Source organism: Camellia sinensis, chromosome 4 (genome assembly GCF_055761805.1).
Source record: "Camellia sinensis isolate YWXY chromosome 4, ASM5576180v1, whole genome shotgun sequence".
Classification (NCBI taxonomy): domain Eukaryota; kingdom Viridiplantae; phylum Streptophyta; class Magnoliopsida; order Ericales; family Theaceae; genus Camellia; species Camellia sinensis.
The window spans coordinates 141,628,748-141,653,168 of NC_138964.1; the positions used below are offsets into that span (position 1 = coordinate 141,628,748).

At 34.6% G+C, this 24,421-nt stretch overlaps 1 protein-coding gene across 1 annotated transcript; it reads left to right on the forward strand.

Moving 5' to 3' along the window:
* Positions 1-1,581: 1,581 nt before the first annotated feature.
* On the forward strand, positions 1,582-15,029 carry LOC114272617 (cytochrome P450 736A117). The gene is given in 5 exon segments (XM_082866346.1): positions 1,582-2,140; positions 3,058-3,552; positions 11,951-12,068; positions 12,071-12,253; positions 14,470-15,029. Coding segments are annotated over 5 exon segments (1,557 nt in total). The 5' UTR covers positions 1,582-1,708; the 3' UTR covers positions 14,799-15,029.
* The last annotated feature ends 9,392 nt before the right edge of the window (positions 15,030-24,421 follow it).

Consider the following 24,421-nt stretch of genomic DNA (forward strand, 5'->3'; position numbering starts at 1 on the left):
GATCATGAGACATGATTAAATGATATCCCAAAAAACAGTATAGTAATTAGTGAAACGAGTAGAACTCACAACTTTATATTAGGTATGGAAACAACAAGAAAGCATGATATTTAGTGATTGGTAAATATCACCACGTCATATCCCAGAATCACCTAATAGTTTTTTCGTGATTTTGAAGATAGGGATATTGTTGTACCTTTGGGTCTATTTTGATAATGAAAATTGTTTATATTGTATAGTTTATCAAGTAGATCATCTATGAAAAAAAATCAGATTAATCAGACATTTATAATTACATAAAAATGTTACATTTATTTTTAAAAATACAAACAACAAATATGATTTTGATAATAAATTATTTATTATAATTACAAATATTTGATTAATTTAATTTTTTATATAAATATTTTACTCAACCACCCATACAATGTAAATAGCTTCGATTATGAAACTGGCTCGGGATGGAGGGTCATAGCAGTATCCCAGATCCGGTGATTTCTCGGTTTATTTTTTGGGTCAAACAGAAAGACTAATCATAAATAAAGGCGTTGACCGTTAGGTCTTCTTTGGCTCTTAACAGATGAATAATATAGGAATCATGAAAAAAAAATATAATTAAATGTATCCTGAAAATTTTTATCCTTTAATCAATGTCATATTTTATTGTAGATGTAAATTATGTTCATGATATTTTTTTCATAATCCCTAACATTAATCAGATAGGCACAAATTGCGTTCATAGCTCACAAACTAGACCACTCTAGTCCTTACTATTAGAAAGAAACCAAATCCTACTGAAACTCTATATATATATATATAGATACATTTTTTTTATTTGGATGGACAAATATTAGTTGTTAGATTAGTACCTATGAGGGAAAATTTTTTTACCCTTGGCAAGCATCTAAGTATTTGCACTCTCTTAATTCAACCCACCTAAAAAGAATTGAACCTACAACCTCATTGGGATTAAACCTGGAAAACATGGTGACCAATTAGGCTAGGCCACCATGCTTGACACTCTACATATAGTCAATAACTTGAAATGTCGTTGGAACATTTGAAACTTTTCCCAGCGATTAATAATAAAACTGATATTTACATTTCTAAATATATGTATATCCATATTATTATATAGAGAACATATAACTCTTTTGATATAAACAGTCATTTTTTTTCTATTATCAAATTATCATTTTACAACTGGCTCTATACAAGTGTAGTATTGATTTTGAATTTTAAATTTGTTAATTTTTTTTGGATAAATAGTCCAACTATTAAGACTTAGGTCTTAATAGTCGGACTTAATTTCCATAAAATCTTATTAAAAATAAATCTTGATAAAAGTGTCACTAAAAATAATTTTTTTGTGACAATTTTTTTATATAAGTCGCTAAAAATTGACAATTAGTGACTTTTTTTGTCATGATTTTTATAAATTGTTGCTAAAACTTACAATTAGTGATTTTTTTTATGACAAAATTTTCTCCTAGAACCTATTAAACAATAAATTCACTTATTAGGACCTACACAAAAGTACTCCATTTTTTATTTTATTTTTTTCTTATATTCAATAGTTGATTTTTGTAGCATACTCACAAATGTGTGTATATATAACACACATACTCAGCCAAACAAATCTTGACTTGCATGCACATACACACAATTTTCAAGTTTGAAATTGCAACTCATATAGAGAAACAAAAAAATGTTTTCTTTATTGCATCCCTTCTTTCTCTCTCTTCTTCCCTTGTCTTTCTTCACACTTCTCCTTCTCAAATGGCTATCCACCACCCAAAAACCACACAAAAACCTACCACCATCTCCCTCAAAGCTCCCAATCATCGGAAACCTCCACCAAATGGGCCAATTCCCTCACCGCTCTCTCCTATCGCTATCCCAAAAACACGGACCTCTCATGCTACTTCAATTTGGTAGCATGCCAGTTCTCGTGATCTCGTCTGCAGAAGCAGCGCAGGAAATCATGAAAACCCATGACCTCACTTTCTGCGACCGGCCTAATCTGAGCATTGCTAGCAAGCTCTTTTATGAAGCCAAGGACGTGGGTTTCGTGCGCTATGGCGAGTATTGGAGGCGGATGAGGAGCTTATGTGTGCTGCAGCTCCTAAACAACAAGCGGGTACTCTAATTATTTAATTTTTTTCATTGTATCATTTTAAAATACAAATTTATTTGCTAAATAATAAGGACAAAATCAACCATGTAGAACATAAATAGAGCAATCCTAGTCACCTTACAATTTTCTATAAACTTGTTAGTAGTCTGACAGTTGGGTTTTTGTGTATAGCTTATTTCATGAGTCAATTGCATAAACAAAATGTTATTTTCAATTAATAAATTGATATGATTGCATGAGATGATTAATAGGAATTTATTTCAGGTTTTCAATAAGAAAGGAGCTTCTTTTTTAGTGTTGTTTTTTCCTCCTCAATCTTTTACCTTTGTCCAAATATTATTATAAAAGTTCTTATATTTTGGTTTTTGTGTCATTTTTTATTTTTTATAATTTTAATTGTCTCAATTTTGATAATAATTTTACGATTTTGTCTTAATTTGGTCCAATTGATTACAATTGTTAATGTTATTTTACGGAAAATGTGTAGATGACGGTATGTGTTATACTTTTATTGGTAAAATTATAAATTCGAGTTATCCTCAACCAACTAAGTGACCATTTTTATGAAAAAATTAAAAAATTCTAATTGGTGTTATCAATTAGATCAAATTAATGCAAAATATAAAATTAATAGTTGAAACTGAGCTATTTGAAATTATAAGGATAAAATATAGACACTATCGATATAATTTTTCTTAATATGTAATGAATGCAAGTCAAATCGTTAATTTCACATTCGATTTTGAAATGACACAAAATTAATCGTAACACAATTACATTTACAAGTGCACGTTTATGAGCGCACTGAGTCACATACTAAAAGAATAAATATTTCTATCATTTTGGATTATCTCTATATTGCTATAAGTTTTTCATTTAATTTACATCAATTATTTTTTCTAACCCCTCCTTTCCAATAGGTACGGTCTTTCTGTGCTGTGAGAGAAGAAGAAACGGCCCTTATGATAGAGAAGATCAAGCAATTATGTTCTTCTTCATCTTCAACAACTGTGAATTTGAGCGAAATGTTAGTGTCGCTTACAAATGGTGTGGTGTGTAGGGTGGCCTTGGGGAGGAAACACAGTGGGAGAAAGTTTAAGGAGCTTTTGGGAGAGTTTGTAGAGTTGTTGGGTGTATTTAATTTGGGAGACTATATTCCATGGCTTGCTTGGGTGAATAGTTTCAATGGTTTGTATAAGAGAGTGGATAGAGTTGCTAAGGAGTTGGATGATTTTTTAGAGAGTGTAGTTGAAGAACATATGGATTTGAGGAGAGAGAAAAGTGGTGGTGAGAGAGCGGATCATGATGGTGGTGATGAAATTCAACAAGACTTTGTAGATGTGTTGCTTGATATTCAAAGAGATAATAAGGTTGGCTTTCCTGTTGATAGGGATAGCATCAAAGCACTCATCTTGGTAAGACTTGACCTTCCTTTTCTTTCTTGTTCTCTTTTAACAAAATAAAAAAACGTACTTATGAATCACTTTGATCAAACGTGAACATGAATATTGTCTAACAGGCACACTATCTTATGTAATGTCACTGATTAATGATTAATAATACTATACTTATCATCTTTTTGTTAACTCATCATTTGCGTAATGGATCTCACCACTCATATTTATGTCAAATAATGTGCTAACACATAAGGTAATAAATTGAAGGTGGTATAAAAAGATGGCAAGTGTGGGGCTTTTCCCAAATTAAGCTAAATTAGTAACTTATTTTTCAAACTACGCCTAGTTTAGACCGAATTCCCAAACTAAGGTAAAGCGCTATTATAAATCACGCTTTCACAGTTTCCAGGCCCCTCTCACGGAAAATTTGTGAAATAGTAAAACCGTGGTTACAAATCACGCTTTTAATTAGGAAGACGTGGTTACAAACCACACTTTTAAATTAATCATAAAACGTGGTTTAAAACCGTACTTTTAATTTTTTTTTTCTTCAAAAAACGTGGTTTCTAAACACGCTTTCACTGTGTTGTGAAGAAAGCGTGGTTAGTGTTAAAGAGTCTAGCCATAATCCAGAAGCTTCTAGTCCTGGTCCAGCTTCCCCAGCTCCAGCTTCCCAGCTCCAGCTACTGAGTTGACAGACAGTTACAGATCAGTTAGATAGTCTACAGAATAGTTAGGCAGTTACAGAATAAACTAGAGTTAATTAGTTTGTTATGCATTAGTTAGTTTGAACCAGAGTTAGTTTGTGTAGATTATAAATACACTCATTCCTGTAACTTGTAAATTCATTCCTTCTACATAATAAAACAAATAGTTTTACTCACTGCAAAATATCTGCTATCTGTCATGGTATCAGAGCTCCTATCTCTTGCGAGCATTAGGTCTTGAGAATTCATCAATGGCATCTTCCCTGCCGTCTCTGCATCTGTCCTCTTCTGCTGTATCTTCTTCTTCATCTTCTATACCTTCAAATCTTGCACTACTCATTACAAATCTGAATGCCTTCGTCACTGTCAAACTTGATGCCACAAATTTCATTATCTGGAAGAATCAAGTTCATAATATTCTGAAAGCTACTCAGCTTCTCAGTTTTGTTGATGGTACACAGGAATGTCCATCATCTACTATTGTTGATGCACACAATCATGAGATTCAGAATCCAGATTATACAAATTGGATTTTGATAGACTCTCATCTTCTCAGTTGCTTAACTGCAACTCTCTCACCATCTATCTTCACATCTGTGTTACATTGTTCCACAAGTCATGAAGTATGGAGTGTTCTTCTCAAACGGTTCACCTCTTTGTCACGCTCACATATTCACCAGTTGAAGAATAAACTTAGTCAAATTGTGAAAAAAGGCCACACAATGGATACTTATCTGACTCAGATCAAGTCTATTGCTGATCAATTGGCTTTAGCTGCATCACCTGTTGATGATGAGGATCTGGTTCTCCTAATTCTTAATGGCTTGCCTGATGAATATAATGCATTCAAAACAGCCATCAGAACTAGAGTTGAAACTATTTCCATTGGAGAGCTCTGTTCCCTATTAAATTCTGAATCAATTCATGTTGAAGCTGCATCTAAGCAAGCTCTTGCTTTAGAACTACCTTTTGCATATCATGTTTCCAGCACTTCTTCTAGAGGTGGTTTTAGAGGTGGCTCTTACAGAGGTCGAGGAGGAGGAAGAACTGGTAGCAGATTTTTTAAAGGAGGAAATTCTAGTTCTAGCAATGCTTTACTTCGAGGAAAAGGCAGATCTTCTACTTCAGGTCATCCAGGCCAAGGTCACACAGGACCTCAGTTCTATCATTCAAGTTCTACTGGTTCTACTGCACACTCTGCTACTTCCCATTCTCATCCTCATTCTTCTCAACTAATTTGTCAGATCTGTGGAAAATTGAATCACTCAGCATTAGAGTGTTGGTACAGATTGGACACATCTTCTTTCCACTCTTCAAGGCCTCAAACTCATCAAGCCTATATTACCAATACAAATCAGTTTGCTACTAGTTCTCCTGCTGACAGTGCTTCTACCAACTGGTTTCTTGATTCTGCAGCTACTAGTCATATCACAAATGACTTGAACAACCTATCTTCCTATCAACCATATCATGGACATGAGCAGGTTACTGTTGGTGATGGAACTGCATTACCTATTCATCACACTGGTCAAGGTCTTCTCCCCACTCCTTCTTTTCCTTTCCATCTCTCAAACATGCTTCATGTACCTGCCATATCTTCCAACTTAATTTCTGTTCATCAGCTTATTTCTGATAATCATTGCACTATCACTTTTGACAAAGATATGTTCATTATACAGGACAAGAGTACCAAGAAGGTGCTATGTAAAGGTCTTCATTCCCATGGTCTTTATCATCTCCCTAGTACTGCTCCATCTTCTGCATCACCAGCTTGTTTCCAATCCATTGTTAACTCTTCTCATTGGCACTTTAGATTAGGCCATCCTTCTTCAAGGAAACTTCAGCACATTATGACACATCATTTGAACCCTTCTTCATCTGTAAATGTTTCATCCAGTATTGATAATAAAATGTGCTCTCATTGCTGTGTTTCCAAAAGTCATAGACTTCCTTTTAGCTTGTCTAATTCTACAGTCAATAAGCCATTAGCTCTTATTCACTCTGATGTATGGGGACCATTTACTTCCTCTGCTTCTTCCTACAAATATTATGTGTTGTTCATTGATGACTATAGCAAGTTTACATGGTTGTTTCCTCTCCATTATAAAAGTGAAGTTTTTCATAAATTTTTGGAATTTAAAGCATTTGTTGAAACACAATTCTCAACTCAATTACAAGTGTTAAGAAGTGACAATGGTGGTGAATATCTTAGCACCAAGTTTCATGATTTCCTAAAGCATCATGGTATTCAACATCAGTTAAGTTGTCCTCACACACCTGCTCAAAATGGAGTAGCAGAGAGGAAACATCGACATCTCATAGAGACTACTGTTGCTCTTATGCATCACTCTGCCTTGCCTCTTGCTTATTGGTTTGATGCCCTTGCCACATCTGTTTATCTCATTAATAGACTTCCTACAGCTAAGATCAATTTTCTTACTCCCTTTGAAATGTTGTACCACCATGCTCCTGATTATACATTGCTCAGAACTTTTGGTTGCAGATGTTATCCATGGCTTAAACCTTATGTTTCTAATAAACTTCAACCTAGGTCTGTGCCTTGTGTGTTTCTTGGTTACATTTCATCTACCAAGGGCTATAGATGTCTTGATCCTACTACTGGACAAATTCATATTTCCAGACATGTTGTTTTTGATGAAGATGTCTTTCCTTTTGCTTCTTCTCCATTAGTTAAGCCTGCTACTCCATCTTTGCCCCAGCTGACCTCATTTTTCTGGTCTGCTCCATCTGCAGATTTTTCTGTTTCAGCTCAGTCACAGTCCCACACTTCAGCACAGTCACAAACACCAAGTCCTGCTTCAACTCAATCCCCACAGTCACCAAATTCACCACAGTCTCAGATCTCACCACATTCACCAGCTCCAATTGTTTTTGGTCACTTTGATTCTGTTCCAGCCACTGCTGCTCTTCTTGGCAGTCTGCCTGCTGTTTCTGCTCCAACTGCTGGTTTGCCTCAGTCTGCTACTGGTTTGTCTAACTCTGCTGCTACTCTGTCTCAGTCTGCTGATTTGCTTCCTTCTTCTTCTATCTCTAAGCCTACTTCTAAGCCTACTTCTCAGCCTCCAATTCCCATCTCTTCCTTATCTGTTCTTTTACCTCCTATTTCTTCCTCTACTCCTATCCACTCCAATTCTCCTCCTAACATTCATCCCATGCTCACTCGGTCTAAATCTTTGCACCAGTGTTTTCTCACCTCTTCTGAGTATACTGAGCCTCAATCCTATCAGGAGGCCTCTCAATCCAGTGCATGGACCACTGCCATGAAGGAGGAATACACTGCCTTGATTAAACAAGGTACTTGGACTTTGGTCCATCTTCCTCCCAACAAAAAGGCTATTGGTTGTAAATGGGTTTTTCGCCTTAAGAAAAATTCTGATGGGACTATTGCTCGGCATAAAGCCCGATTGGTTGCAAAAGGGTTTCTTCAAACTGAGGGTATTGATTACTTTGAAACATTTAGTCCTGTTGCCAAGCAACCTACTATCAGAATTCTTCTCTGTTTGGCTCTTCATTTTTTATGGTCCATTAAACAGCTGGCCATTTCAAATGCCTTTCTTCATGGTATTTTAGAGGAAGAAGTGTATATGCATCAACCTCTTGGTTTTGTTGATCCAAACAAACCTTCCCTAGTGTGCAAACTCAATAAAGCCTTGTATGGCCTCAAACAAGCACCTAGGGCCTGGTTCTCTACTTTTTCCTCTTTTCTTCTTACTCAAGGTTTTCAAGCTAGTCATTGTGATTCCTCTCTATTTGTTAAAAAGACTTCTCATGCTATCACTATTCTTTTAATCTATGTTGATGACATTTTACTTACAGGCAGTGATTCTTCCTATATTTCCACTCTCATTACTCAGATGCATTCTACCTTTTCTATGAAGGAATTGGGGCTGATCAATTATTTTTTAGGAATCTCTGTTACTACTTCTTCCTCAGGATATTTTTTATCTCAACAAAAGTATGCTACTGAAATTTTGATTAAAGCTGGTATGACAAACTGCAAATCTTCTCGTTCCCCTTTGCCTCTCAAAACTAGTACTGATTCAGTTGATGATTTACCCTTTTCTCAGCCTTCTCTCTATCGTAGTCTTGTTGGTGCCTTACAATATCTTACTATTACACGTCCAGACTTAGCTTTTGCTGTTAATCATGCATGTCAATTTCTTCAATCCCCTCTTACCAGTCATTTTGCTTTGGTAAAAAGAATTCTCAGATATCTGAAAGGCACTCTTCATCAAGGTCTCCAGTTTACTTCTGGTCCTCTTACCTTACATGCCTTTTCTGACTCAGATTGGGCAGGTTGTTCACTTGACCGCCGCTCAACCACTGGTTATTGTGTGTTTTTAGGTCCTAATTTGATTTCTTGGTCCGCCAAGAAGCAGCCTACCGTGTCTAGATCTTCTACTGAGGCTGAGTATAGAGCCCTTGCTCAAACTGCTGCTGAATTAAGCTGGCTTGGCATGCTACTGTCAGATCTGCATATCAAAGTTCCAGCTCCCATTCTTTGGTGTGATAATCTATCTGCAATTTCCTTAGCCAGCAATCCTGTGTTTCATGCCAGATCTAAACATATCGAAGTTGATTATCATTATGTCCGAGAAAGAGTTGCAGCTAAGAAACTTCTTATTCATCATGTTTCTTCCATGGATCAGCTTGCTGATTTATTCACCAAACCTCTTCCCTCTTCTCGGTTTTTGTATCTGCAGCACAAGCTTCTGGGATCTGTCATCCCTCTCAGCTTGAGGGGGCCTGTTAAAGAGTCTAGCCATAATCCAGAAGCTTCTAGTCCTGGTCCAGCTTCCCCAGCTCCAGCTTCCCAGCTCCAGCTACTGAGTTGACAGACAGTTACAGATCAGTTAGATAGTCTACAGAATAGTTAGGCAGTTACAGAATAAACTAGAGTTAATTAGTTTGTTATGCATTAGTTAGTTTGAACCAGAGTTAGTTTGTGTAGATTATAAATACACTCATTCCTGTAACTTGTAAATTCATTCCTTCTACATAATAAAACAAATAGTTTTACTCACTGCAAAATATCTGCTACGCTTTCAATACTGCACCAAACACACACACTCACAAACAAACATACACTCTCTCTCTCACTCTGACACAAACACATACATGACTCCCACACACTCACACTCAATATATATATATATATAAATTTTAATATATATATATATATATATAAATTTTATTTCATTAAATTGAAATCAATATTAAATATATATAATAATTTATAATAATAAATAATAATCAACTGTAGAAAATGATTACTTTTTTATTTTACTTTTTAGGAATAAAATTTATTTTTTTTTTTATTTTAGGGTTTAAGGTTTAATTCTTAAAATTTATTTTATTTTTTTATTTTAGGGTTTAAGATTTAGGGTTTAGGATTTATAAAAATAAATAAATTTTAAGAATTAAACTATAAATTCTAAACCCTAAATCCTAAACTCTTAAATAAAAATAAATAAATTTTAAGAATTAAACCCTAAACCCTAAACTAAAAAAAAAAAAAATTTATCCCTAAACACTAAGGTAGTATTTGGTAACATTTACGTTTTTGGTTTATGTTTATAAAAATTTTATAAACTGGTTTCTGTTTATTTTTAGAAAAACATAAATTACAAACGTGTTTGGTTTGAACAAAATGTTTAAAAAATTTTTAAAACATAAACTAGAAAATATGTTTGTTCAAGCCTAAAATATTTATATTTATATTTATTATTTAGGACAATAGGATCACACATATTATAATTGAAAAAAAATTAATTAAAAAAAATATTTGAAAAAAATTTAATTGGAAAAAATGTGGTTTGTAAAAAGTATTGATTTTTTTTTTTTTGGAAAAATCGTTGGTTTATAAATGGTTGTCTTAGTTTATAAATTTGAGGAAAAAACGTAAACTCAAAAAACGAGTTTACGTTTTCAGTTTTCAATTAATTTTTTCAAATAATTTTTTTTGAAAAATATATTTTTTTTTCAATTAATTTTTTTGCAATTATTTTTTTAATTAATTTTTTTTTTCAATTATAACATGTGTGATCCTATTGTCATACATAATAAATATAAATCACGTTTTTTTTTTCAATATTTTTTTTCAATAATTTTTACAAACCACGTTTTTTTCAATTAAATTTTTTTCAAATATTTTTTTTTATTAATTTTTTTTCACTTATAATATGTGTGATCTCATTGTCATAAATAATAAATATAAATATAAATATTTTAGGCTTGAACAAATATATTTTTTAGTTTATGTTTTAAATTTTTTTTAAACATTTTATTCAAACCAAACAAGTTTGTAATTTATGTTTTTCTAAAAATAAACAGAAACCAATTTATAAAATTTTTATAAACATAAACAAAAAACGTAAATGTTAACAAACGCTACCTTAGTGTTTAGGGATAAAATTTATTTTTTTTATTTTAGGGTTTTGGGTTTAATTCTTAAAATTTATTTATTTTTATTTTACGGTTTAGAATTTATAGTTTAATTCTTAAAATTTATTTTTTTTTATAAGTCCTAAAACCTAAATCCTAAATCCTAAAATAAAATAAAATAAATTTTAAGATTTAAACCTTAAACCCTAAAATAAAAAAAAAATAAATTTTATCCCTAAACAGTAAAAATAAAAAATAAAATTAAGACTTAAAATAAAAAAGTAATCATTTTATATAGTTGATTATTATTTACTATTATAAATTATTATTATTATATATTTAATATTGATTTCAATTTTATGAAATAAAATTTATATATATATTAAATTATAAATATATATTAAAATTTATATATATATTGAGTGGGAGTGTGTGTGTGAGTCATGTGTGTGTTTGTGTCGGGGAGAGAGAGAGAGAGTGTGTGTGCGCGTGTGTGCTTGTGAGTGTGTGTGGTTGGTGCAGCATTGAAAGCGTGGTTTCTAACCACGCTTTCTTCTTAACACAATGAAAGCGGGGTTAGAAATCACGTTTTTTTAAAAAAAAAAAAAAATTATTTAAAAGCGTGATTTGAAACCACGCTTTATGATTAACTTAAAAGCGTGGTTTGTAATCACATTTTCTTAATTAAAAGTGTGGTTTGTAACCACACTTTTACTATTTCACAAATTTTCTGCGAAAGGGACCTGGAAACAGTGAAAACGTGGTTTGTAATAGCGCTTTAGCCTAGTTTGAAAATTCCGTCTAAACTAAGCCTAGTTTGGGAAATAGATTACTTATTTGGCTTAATTTGGGAAAAACCCCGGCAAGTGTAGCATTACTCTAATATAATATTATAAATTGGATTAGATGTATATCTTTTGTCTCTCACTAACTTAGCTATGTAATTCTCACTATCATAATGTATGATTATTCATTGTTGATAATAGCTGTTATATCTGCTACTTACTCCACAAATTTGATGACGAGGTTTGAGGAAAAAAAAAATTCATTTACCCTACAAACTATCATTGGAAAATCAATCAGGGAGCTTTTGCACCAAAAATTCTTGTTGAAAATACAATAAGTACTATTAGGCAGAGATTTTTTTTGTCTCCCACTAACCTAATCATATAGTCGCCACTATTGAAATATGAAATTCCTCATTGTTAGGTAATACTGTGATATAGCATCACCAAAATTTCTTGTTTAAAAAGCCAAAGCCAAATGAATTATTTGAAAAAATGCTAAATTTGTATTTGTTGTAGGATATGTTTGCTGCTGGAACTGATACTACATACTCAGCTTTAGAGTGGGTGTTGGCAGAGCTCTTGAAACACCCAAAAGTCTTGAAAGAACTCCAGAACGAAGTGCGACGAATAGGCAACGGCAAGCAATAATAACTGAAAATGACATGGACAAAATTCACTACCTAAAAGCCGTGATCAAAGAGACTATGCGCCTGCATCCTCCTGTTCCATTGCTAGTTCCTCGAAGATCAACCCAAGATGTCAAGTTAATGGGGTATGACATTGCAGTTGCCAATGAGTTATCTGGGGCTACCACTAGGAGCCAATCCGAGGAGAAAGGCTGCTTGGAAACCTGTGATAGACAAGTTTAAGAGTAAACTAGCTTCGTGGAAGAGAAGGTATCTCTCTTTTGCCGGAAGACTAACATTGATCAAATCCGTTCTGTCAAGCTTGCCAGTTTACTTCCTCTCCCTATTCAAGTTGCCAGTGGGTATTGCAAAAGTACTTCACAAAATTCAAGCTAACTTCCTTTGGGGAGGGACTGAAATTCGTAAGAAAGTGCACTTAATTAACTGGAAGGAGATATGCCTAAGTAAAAATAAAGGTGGGTTGGGGGTGAGAAATCTAAGCCAGGTAAATGAGTGCTTACTAGTAAAATGGTGGTGGAGGTATGGCAAGGAGGAGACAGCTCTGTGGAAAAAAGTGATATGTAATAAGTATGGAGGTTTAGGAGGCGGATGGTGTCCCCTATCTATAAGTTCAGTATGGATGTCGCACACATGGAAGGATATAATATCAGTGGCTGGAGCCAACACTGCCTTGCGTGATTTTTTCTTGCAAAATTTCAGGCTAGTAGTCGGAAATGGTAGAAGACTGCAATTCTGGAATGATAAGTGGTGCCTCAACCAAAATCTGAGTGTGCTTTTTCCCAGATTATTCACATTATCAGTTCAAAAAGATGGGAAGTTGGCTGAATTCTTCAACAGAAAGGTGTCAGCTTCAGATTGGAATCTGGTCTTCAGACGTCCCCTCCTAGCATGGGAAGAGGAGGAAGTGCAAAAACTTAATGATTTTCTGCGGAATGCGCCTAGCCTCCAAGAAGGGGTGGTAGACTCTTGTTCATGGTTAGCTCACCCGTCAGAAGAGTTCACTGTTGCATCACTTTGGATGTGGGTGGAAGCAAGGCAAGGGGTAGATTTGACAGTCACTAGGTGCATTTGGAATAATCTAGCCCCTCCCAAAGTCCAATTCTTGAGTTGGTTAGCGTGGAAAGGAAGGATAAAATGCTCTGAATTTTTGCAACGTATTGGAGTGTTGAGTCCAAGTACCTCTGCGCTCTGTGTGTTCTGCAGAGCTGAGTTGGAGACCGTTAACCATGTTTTTCTCCACTGCCCTTTTATCTGGAAATTGTGGGCCAATTTAGTGAACTGGTGGAATTACAAATGGGTAAGTCCTGGTACAGTAGAGGGACTTCTTTTGTCGTGGGCAGGTATAAGAATGAAGAAGAAGATGCTAGCTGTATGGAAAATAATTCCGGTAGCAGTTTTGTGGTCAGTGTGGAGAAGTAGAAATGACTGTTTATTTAACAAGGTACAGCCGGAGTGGAATGCTCTGGAAGAACTAATAAAGGCTAGAGTAGCTTTGTGGGTAGCCACATCCTTAAAGGGTTTTAATTATTCGGTGCACGATGTCATTTATAACCTGAAGCAAATCTGTCTCTGTGTGTAGTATTGGCTGTTTTCGGGCTTTTTGTTTTGCTGGTCTGATTTCTGGTCTGATTTCGCCACTGGTCTGTAGCTGAGCCCTGGTCTGAGTCTGCTGCAGGTTTTTGGGTTGCATCATATGTTGAATCTGTGTTTTGTTGCTGGTCTGATTCTGGTTTGATTGCCATTGGTCTGTATCTATGTTATGCATCTGATTCTGGTCTGATTCTGTATCTGATTGCCATTGGTCTGCATCTGTGTTGCTGATATAAATCTGTCTTGAAGCTGTTTGGGTTGCTTTTGTGATATTAACAACACAGTTGGTTGGGTATGCATCTGTGGTATTATGCATCTGTGGTATTATGCTTTGGGCCAATCAATGTACCAACAATATTATTCCAGTTATGCATATCTGTGGTCTGCTATGTGGGTAGCTGGTGGGAGGTGTTCAGTGGCATGGAGATGCAAGGTCTGCTTCGCTGGGTTGCCTAGGAATTATCTGTTGCAGGTCTGCTCTGCAGTGCATCTCTGTGGGTGCTGGGTCTGCTAGATGATTGCTGTGCAAAGGATGAGTCTGGGATGGTTTGCTTTTGTTTTTTGTTCAGTATAGTGCAGTGTTAGCCTTGTTGTTTTGTAATGCTTTGGGATGCCTTGTTTTCTGCTGCAGTTTTTGCCCCTTGCTTTGTTGTTTGTTTTTCCTTTTCCTCTCTTGTTGGTCTCTCACCAACTGGAGGTTTGAGCTTATTTTAGCTCTTAGCTCCTCTTTATTGATGTTTCCCATTGTACCCTGTACGTGCTCCATCAATAAAGTTTTCTTTGCCGATCAAAAAAAAGTAATTACAAGTGCTTGGGCGATTGGGAGAGACCCATTGTCATGGGATGAGCCAGAGGAATTCAGGCCCGAGAGGTTCTTGAATACTTCAATAGATTTCAAAGGGCATGACTTCGAGCTAATTCCATTTGGTGCTGGGAGAAGGGGTTGTCCTGGAATTCAATTTGCCATGGCAGTGGATGAGCTTGCATTGGCAAATCTTGTTTACAAGTTTGATTTTGCTATCCCTAATGGAGCAAGAGGAGAGGATTTGGACATGAGTGAAGCTATTGGTTTGACAGTCCACAAGAGGTCTCCTATACTGGCTGTTGTGACTCCTTGTTCCTTCTAGTCTCCACCTCATCCTTATAAAAAAGAAAAAATTATTATTATATGTTGGTGTAGTATGCACTATTCACACACTATCAAAGTTTGTAAGAAAAATAAGTTTTGACTGGTTTAAAATAATGTGCTAATTTAATAGTTAATTAAGCAAAAAATAAATATTGGACAAGAAGTTACCAAATTTTATGTTGTTTGGCAAATTCTGCCTACATTAATAAATCTTTCGCCTTGTCCATTATACTTAATTATGTATTTAACAAATACGCTTTTCTAATTCTGTTGGCATAGTTGAATGTTGAATAAGAGAGTGTGTTGTGGGTTCATATGCTTATTATTGTTACCTTTAGGGGTCTTTAACTGGCCTGCAGACAAAATACTCGATATTATTCAACTAGACCAACTTATTCCATAGCTTATCTCAGTTCTCTTGACTATCCAGTTTGTCCTACCTCATAAAAGATGATTTAGGATTTTAAACGAAAGTTTGTAAATGGAGTCCGCCCATAAATCCAGTCCGCATGAGTAAGTCTAACGTTTAGTTTGATTTTTTTTTGTTTGTTCTCTTATTTAAAGTTTTTATTTTTTTTTTCTTTCTATTTTTTCCCCTTCCACTTGTAGTATTGTATGTCACTTGATTGTTTTTTTGGATTATATGAGATGTAAAAAAGGTTTTAAAAAAAAAAACAAAAACAAAAACAAAAACAAAGTACTTGAATTATGTTAGAAAGTAAATAAGAAAAATAATTAATGAGAATATTAAAAATGTGTAGAACTTAATAATCCAAGTGTAATAAAAAATGTGTAGCCTGGTTCAGTTTGATTTTGGCCTGTAAAATTTAGATTTATGGGTGAGACGTGGTTTTAGTTTTGTAAATAGGTCCGACCGTTAGTCTATCTTATATAATTTGGTTTTTTGTTTTGTTTTGCTTTTGTTTTTGTTTTTGTTTTATTTTTTTGATGAAATTTCATTTTGCATTTCAGTTTAACAGTTAAAATTCGTTTTTGAGCAAGTAGGGTTTTCCATTTTACACTCATTTTTGGATCAATCATTTTTACACTCAAATTTGAGGACCAGCAAACCATGAAATATGTGGTCTATATAAGTTTTTATGCCTTTGATCTTTTCATTTTTATTTATTTTATTTATTTGTTGATGTGGTTGTCATTATAAAATTTTCCACTTGTGGGGCTAATTGGATGATGCGAATCCAGTAACATCATCTATTGCTTTTATATTAGGACCAAATATTAGGTGCACAAGTACGAGGATTCCCGTTCAAAAAAAAAAAAAAAAAAAAAAAAAAAAAAAACAAAACAAAACAAAACAAAACAAAACAAAAAACAAAAAACAAAAAATAGTATGAGGATCATAATTTAGAGATGTTTTGCAAAGATGGTTAAAATCGATTTTTAGATTTTTTTAAATTTTTTTTACTGTTGTATGTGGGATGTTGCGATCCAAAATGAATTAAAACTTGACTTTTGATTTTTAATTCATATTTCCTAATGGCCCCCTAGCCATACTAATCTCAGTCTTAAAAAAATTTAAATCTCAAATCCAATCATCTCTAAAAAAATTTTAACTTTTGACTTTTAACCCATATTTCCTAGGAGCATCTCTAAAAAGTTCTAAATCTCAAACCTACTCGTCTATGAGCATCTCTAAGGGAGAAGGCAAAAAATCTTCCTAAGGCATTTTTACTAGTCCAACTAATTTTCTCCTCTTCTAAGGCTGCATCAGAAGAGGCAAAATGTCTACTTTGATTTTGACTCTCCACAAGTATCTAGCCTTCAGTGAGAGGCAAAAGGGTTTCTTGCCAAAATTGCTCCCTCCATGAGATCAGGTACCATTCTTTTGGTTGATTTTGTGTTTGTATATTACATCTAATTGATTTGGTTTTGTGTTTGTATATTACCATTTGAAAATATGATCGTTTAAAAAAAAATTAAATAATTTAATATATATTTTTAAAAATAAATTAATTATATATTTTTTCAAAAAGTATTTACAAATGCCACGTCAACATATGCAGCATGTCATAAAAAGATTATTTTTATTCATTTACCTATGTTTATAATAAATTTTTTTAAAAAAATTAGTTAAGTTAGTTTGATTGATTATTTAAAATAAAGAGTATACACTAACTAAACTAGTCAGACAATATAAAGAGGTACTTTTCTTGTACTTTTGCATGGCATTTTGTTTTTTTATCCTTGGAGTTGCTCTAACCCAATAAATATAAGCTATTAATTTTTAATTTTTATCTTTAATGAATATTAAATTATCTAGATTCTTGTATCTATTATTTGAATTTGGAATGCTAACAAAATAAAATGGTAAAATAAATATGATTTTTAACGAATGTTTTAATTTAAGTCTAGAAAGAAGTATAAATCGTATAATTTTATACATCTTGCGAGTACAGTAATGGACTTTGGGTGACTGCTGTGAGTTTTTTTTTTTTTTTTTTAGCAGGACTATTGAGAGTTTTTTTCTTTTTTTTTTTTTGATCCACAAAAACCTTTATTCATAATCGCAAAGTAATACAAGGTGATAGCACTACAACATATAAAAGTTTTAGAGACTAAATGTTTTAGTCTCTAAAATTGAAAATTTTGCTGCAAGAGACATTTAAAGGCCAATTTCTATTGTCAGAAGGATAGTCGCTAAAAGGTCGTCTCGAAAAATAAAAAAGAAGGCTTTTAGTGACAAAATTTTGAAAATGTCACTAATAAATAGACAAAATAATTTGGTCTCAAAATGGTTATTTTTTGAGACAAAAAATTTGGTCCCAAAAGGATAACAATTCATCACTAATGTTTAATTTTCGTTGCTAAAAATATAATGACGGCACTTTTCACAACAAAATATTTGGTTCCTAAAAAATAATTTTTTTTCTAAATTTTTGTCTCTAAAACCTTAATTTTTGTAGTGTACCAAGTGATACATCAATAAAGAAAGAGCTAGTGCTCTAGCATTATAGCCAATGTGTCAATCCCAACAAGGTTGGCACTCACACACGGAGTCAATCATATGCTAACACAAAACCGAGGTTGATAAGTCACCAAGCAAGCCCACTTAAACAAACTAAGAAACTCACCTAACACAATACTTGAATTATGTTAGAAAGTAAACAAAAAAAAAAAAATTAATGAAACTATTAAAAATGTGTAGAAAGAACTTAATAATACAAGCGTAATGAAAAATGTGTAATTCGGTTCAGTTTGATTTTGACCCGTAAAATTTAGATTTATGGTTGAGACGTGATTTTAGTTTTTTAAATAGGTCCGGCCCTTAGTCTACCTCATATAATTATTTTTTTTACTTATGAAATTTCATTTTGCATTTCAGTTTAACAGTTAAAAAATTCATTTTTTGAGTAGGTAGAGTTTTCCATTTTACACTCATTTTTCGATCAATTATTTTTACACCCAAATTTGAGAACCGGCAAACCATAAAATATGTGGTCTATATAAGTTTTTATGGCTTTGATCTTTTTATTTTTATTTATTTTATTTATTTATTGATGTGTGTCATTATAAAAGTTTCCAGTTGTGGGGCTAATTATCATCATCTATTGCGTTCATATTGGGAGCAAATATTAGGTGTACAAGTATGAGGAATCCCGTTAAAAAAAAAAGAAAAAGAGTACAACAATCTTAATCTGGTCATACTAAGCTCGGTCTTAAAAAATTTGAAATCTCAAATCCGCCCATCTAAGAGCATCTCTAAGGGAGAAGGCAAAAAATCATCTTGAGGCATTTTTACTAGTCCAACTAATTTTCTCCTCCTCTAAAGGGCTCTGAATTAGAAGAGACAAATGTCCATTTTGATTTTGACTTTCCACAAGTATCTAGTCTTCATTGAGAGACAAAAGGGTTTCCCACCAAAATTGCTCCCTCCATCTGATCATGTACACTTCTTTTGGTTGATCTTGTGTTCGTATATTGCATCTAATTGATTTTGTTTTGTGTTTGCATATTACCATTTGAAAATATGATCATTTAAAAATATTTTTTAAAATAATTTAATATAAATTTTTAAAAATAATTTAATTATATATATTTTTAAAAAATATTTACAAATGTCACTTGAACATATGCAGCATGTCATAAAAAAAAATATTTATTCATTTATCTATGTTTATAATATATTTTTCTAAAAAATTAGTTAAGTTAGTTTGATTGATTATCTAAAATAAAGAGTATGGTTGGAGTGTATACTAGCTGAACTACTCCGGCAATATAAAGAGCTACTTTTATGTGTCCTCTTGCAAAGCATTTTGCTTCTTACCCTTGGAGTTGTTCTAACCCAATAAATATAAGCTATTAATTTTTAATTTTTATCTTTAATGAATATTAAATTATCTAGATTCTTTTATTTATTATTTGAATTTGGAATGCTAACAAAATAAAATGGTGAAATAAATATGATTTTTAACAAATGTTTTAATTTAAGTCCAGAAAGACGTATATATACTTTTTTATGTTATATATTTTTCTACTTTATTTATAACTAAAATAATATAAAATTATAATTAATATTTTATAGATAAGCAGACTAGGTAAGATTAGAACACTTTATCACTTGTTCAACTTGAATATTAAATTGGTACAAAATTTTAACCTGATTCGATCTTGTGAGGAAAATATTTTTTTTTAAATCCTAAAAATATCAAGCTAAGCTGAAAGGGCCAATGTGCCAATGACCACCCATACCAAATATAACTAGATGATTTTAAATGTATATATATATATATATATATATATAACACATTATTAAAGGTGGTAAAAAAATTTAGATAGGTAGGTGGTAAAAAATTACATTAATTTTTTTTGATCGGCTAAACAAAATCTATATTGATGAAACAAACAAAATATGAAATATTACATCAATATAGAGGAGCTTAGAGCTAAGAAGAAGCTCCAAGCGCTCAGTTGGTGAGGCACCAACAAAGAAGACAAAAGAATAAAGGAAAGCAACAAACAAAGTAACTGGAAGTAGACAGACTAAAAGAACAGCAACATTGCAGAAAAATTAAACCTCCACCATTGCAACAGATCAGAAGCCTTCCCAATCCTCCAAGGCACCCACAGACCAAAACAAAACAGCAGAGAGGGCTTGTTCTTTGGCCCAAAAGAACTGACAGTAGGACCAGCACCCAGCATCACAAAACAGAACTGATCGGAGGCACCCACAGCAGCAGGCAGGGCTTGTGTTTTGACCAAAATGAAGCTGCCAGAAACAGACAGATCAGACCAGCTCCCAACACAGGCCTGCCAGTGGATTAATCAGACCATATGCAGACTAACAGCACCACAGAGCTGCAGTGAGATGAACAAAGCCAACAAAGCCAAGCCGAGAGACAATGAAGAAGGCCTACTGATGAAGCTTAACAGAGGAACAAGGCAGAGAAATTGACTATCAATAGATCAAACACAAACCCAGCAGATCAACAGATCAACAGATCAACAGATCACCAGATCACCAGATCAAAACATCCCCAGATCACCAGATCAAAACATCCCCAGATCACCAGACCATAAATTCTGCAGACTTAATGTTGCATAAATTCCCCAAATCCTGCAGACTAACTGACTTATCCCCAGATCAACATCCCCAACACAGCAAAGGCAGCCCAACCTAAAGATTAGAAATCCCAGCTCTGATTTGTCTCCAGTTGAAGGTTAAATCATCAACTGAGAAGGGAAGGTCCTTGATGCTTGCTTTCAGCCATAGTGCAGCTCTGACTTTGATAGTTTCACTCAAATCTGAAGTATTTGGTTGAGCCTCTTCGAAAATACATTCGTTCCTACACTTCCACAACGACCAAAGAACAATGAGCGGGATAGCTCTCCAAATTAATCTATCAAAGTGATTGAAGTTTACTCTCATCCACCATTGAAGAAGGCCATCAACTGAATCTATCAAAGGGGCAGTGAAGCAAGACATGTGAAGCTGATTCGGATTCAAAGCCACAGAAGGTGCAACTGATGGAAACAGATGGGTCTAAAATACCAAGTCTGTGCATAAATTCTGCAGACTTAATTTTGTTCTTCCAAGCCAACCAACAGAAAAATGAAACCTTAGGAGGGACAGCTCTGTTCCAGATATGATTACAAATTGGAAGATGAGAGCCAAGTGTGGAATTACTCAAAGAGTAAATTGAGGAAACAGAAAACTCACCTCTGTTTACAGTAGCACAAGCCCAGAAAATACAGTCAGCTTTGTGTGGAGACAGAGAAGGGGCTGACGATAGGACTTCGATCAAACTAGCTTCTTCCTCCAATTCCCAAGAAAACATCGTTCTTCTAATGGGAAAATTCCAAGTATTTGGGCTGGTTTTCCTATCAAAGTATTGATGAAGAGAACCATCTTTATCAGTTGAGAGATTGAAAAGGAGGGGAAAATCATTCTTAAGACAAGAGTTGCCACACCATTTGTCATGCCAAAACTTGATTCTGTTTCCATCCCCCACTTTAATTTGACAATTATCCACATAGAAATTGAAAATATTATTGCAATGGTTCCCAATAGATAAGATGTCTTTCCACACTCTAGAATGTTTGTAGGAGAAACTTACCGGTGGATTCCAACAAGCCTCATCTATCTTGTATTTGCTACATAAAGCCCTCCTCCAAAGAGAATTAATCTGAGTTCCAAATTTCCACCACCATTTAAGCAATAGACATGCATTTACATCTCTTATTCTTCTAATGCCTAAGCCCCCTTGATTAATGCTTTTTGCGGCCTCCCCCCATTTCACTAGGTGGACTTTCCTTTTTAGGTCGTTTCCTCCCCATAAAAAAGTTGATTGAATCCTTTCAATTTCTTTGGCCACACCTTCTGGCATCTTAAATAAAGAGAGATAATAAATTGGTAAACTAGATAAGGTGGACTTGATTAGTGTTAACCTGCCTGCAAAAGACAACAATTTTCGCTTCCACCCCGAGAGTTTGGATCTGAAGTTGTCAAGCACAGGTTTCCATGTAGATTTTCTCCCGGGGTTGGCTCCAAGAGGTAGACCTAGAAATTTCAGAGGTAGGCTGTGGACTTGACAGTTGAGGAGCTGTGCAAAGGAAAGCAAGAGTGAATCATCCACACCAACACCACATACCACACTTTTGTGATAATTTATTCGTAGACCAGATAAAACTTCGAAGCATCTTAGAACTCTTTTAATAAGCACCATCTGATCCCAATCTGCTTCAGAGAAAATAATTGTGTCATCCGCAAATTGCAGATGAGACAAGAGAACATCCTTTGACCCAACAAGGACTCCTCTAAGTATTCCAAGATTAATTGCTCTGTTCAAAAGCATGTTAAGACCTTCAGATACAATATTGAACAGAAAAGGTGAGAGCGGGTCGCCCTGCCTAAGACCTCTTTGTGGTGAGAATTCAGTAGTGGGTGAGCCGTTCACAAGAATGGAGATCCTGACTGAGGTAATACAGGTTTTTATCCAGGAAATCCATTTGTTCCCAAATCCAAAATTGGACAGAAGGGAAAATAAAAATTCCCAATTCACAGAATCAAAAGCTTTTTCGAAATCTAGCTTTAAAATTATACCGAGCTTCTTGGACTTTTTCCATCCATCCACCACTTCATTGGCAATGAAAACCCCATCTAGGATATTCCTCCCGCCTATGAATGCAGTTTGTGTTTCACCAATGATGGAGGAAAGAATTGGCTTCAATCTATGAGTTAGGACTTTAGCTAGAATTTTGTAAAGGGAACTTACCAGGCTGATGGGTCTGTATTCAGACAGGCCAATGGGATTGTCCACTTTGGGTATCAGACTAATAAAAGTGCTGTTGATGCCATAGGTCAGTTTGCTATTTGAATGGAAGTCCGCAAAGAATTGCATAATCTCGGGCTTCATGACCTTCCAAAATTTCTGATAGCACAACAAGTTAAAACCATCAGGACCTGGCGCTTTATTGCTATTGCAGTCCTTAATTGCAGCCAAAACCTCAGCTTCGCTGAATTCTGAGATCAGGTGTTGAGATACATAATCTAACCCAATGGTCTTGTAAACCCCTTCCAAGACAGGTCTTGTAACCCAATCCTCCGCAAACTGTTTCTTGAAGTGTTGATGGACCTCAAACTTAACCCTGTGAGGATCCTCATAAGAGACCCCATTAACTTCAATAGAGTTAATCATGTTTCTGCACTGTCTGGCATTGGCAAAAACATGGAAAAACCTAGTATTCTTATCCCCATTGAGAGTCCAGTTCAATCTGGATTTTTGGTGCCAAATCCACTCCACCATCCTATGAAGCTTCCACATCTTACCTCTGACCACTCTTCTTCTTGCCAATTCAGCTTGAGTCAGAGGTCTTTCTTTTGCCAAAATATCAATTGCATGAAGTTCCTCTTCGAAAACTTTAAGTTCAGATGAGACATTACCAAATACCTCAACATTCCATTTCTTCAGTGCTAGTTTCAGATGCTTTAACTTTTGAACAAGTATGTAGCCAGCCTATCCAGTGACCAAAGAGCTGCTCCATATAGCAACAAAAAGTTTAGAAAAGCTTGGATGAAGAGTCCAGGCATTTAGAAACCTGAAGGGTCTAGGTCCCCAATCTCTTTCATCTTCCATCATCAATAGTGGACAGTGGTCTGAAATTAATCTAGGCAGTCCCCAAAGTTTCATTCTGAAATTAATCAGCCACTCAGGTCCAAGCAAAATTCTATCTATACGGCTCCATTTCTCAGATTCTTGGGCATTACACCAAGTGTATTTTCTTCCATGCAGAGGTAAGTCATTGAGCTCACATTTTCCAATGAACTCATTAAAATGATGCATCCCTCTATCCCTCCTGGAGCAGCCTACCCTTTCTCCTATATGCCTTATTTCATTAAAGTCCCCACCCATGCACCAAGGAGCAGGGAAATGGTCTTTGAGCTTGAGGATGTCAGCCCAAAGAGATGATCTAGCGCAGATATCATTTGGTGCATATATGTTGATTAAGACACACTCAAAAGAATTGTACAGGGAACCAGAAAGCAAGATGTACCTCCTATTACAACAGCAACCAGAGAGTTGAAAGACAGCAGGGTCCCAGATACAAAGAAGCCCACCAGCAGTGCCTTCAGGATCCACAGACATGTATTCCATATTTCTGCAACCCCAGAGCCTTCTAACAGCATTATCAGAAGTTACTGCTTTCTTGGTCTCTTGGAGGAAAACAATATCAGCATGCTTGTCTTTTATAAGACTTTTGATTCTGCCTTTCTTCTCCGGTTTACCCAGACCCCTAATATTCCAAGATAGAAGCTTCATAATTAAACATATTAGTACACTCAAATCACCCATCTGCAGTGACTTATTTCTGAGTCGTCCCCTCCTTGGTGATTCTGGCTTTATCCTTCATCTCAAGTTCGATTATCTTGTTTAAAACCACATCCTCCTCACCGTTAAAATTAACACCCAGTGATTTCCCCAATTGTATTGTAGCTTCGGCTTCATCCAGAAGATAATTGTTAGAAGATGATCCACTTTCAGATAAATCAGACTGAGCAAAGGTAGAAGCTGCCGGTCTAAAGATAACAGACTTGGAAGATTTCTTGAGAGCTGCTGCGGTTCTGAATCCATGGAATCTAGCAAAGCTGTTAAATCCCTCTAT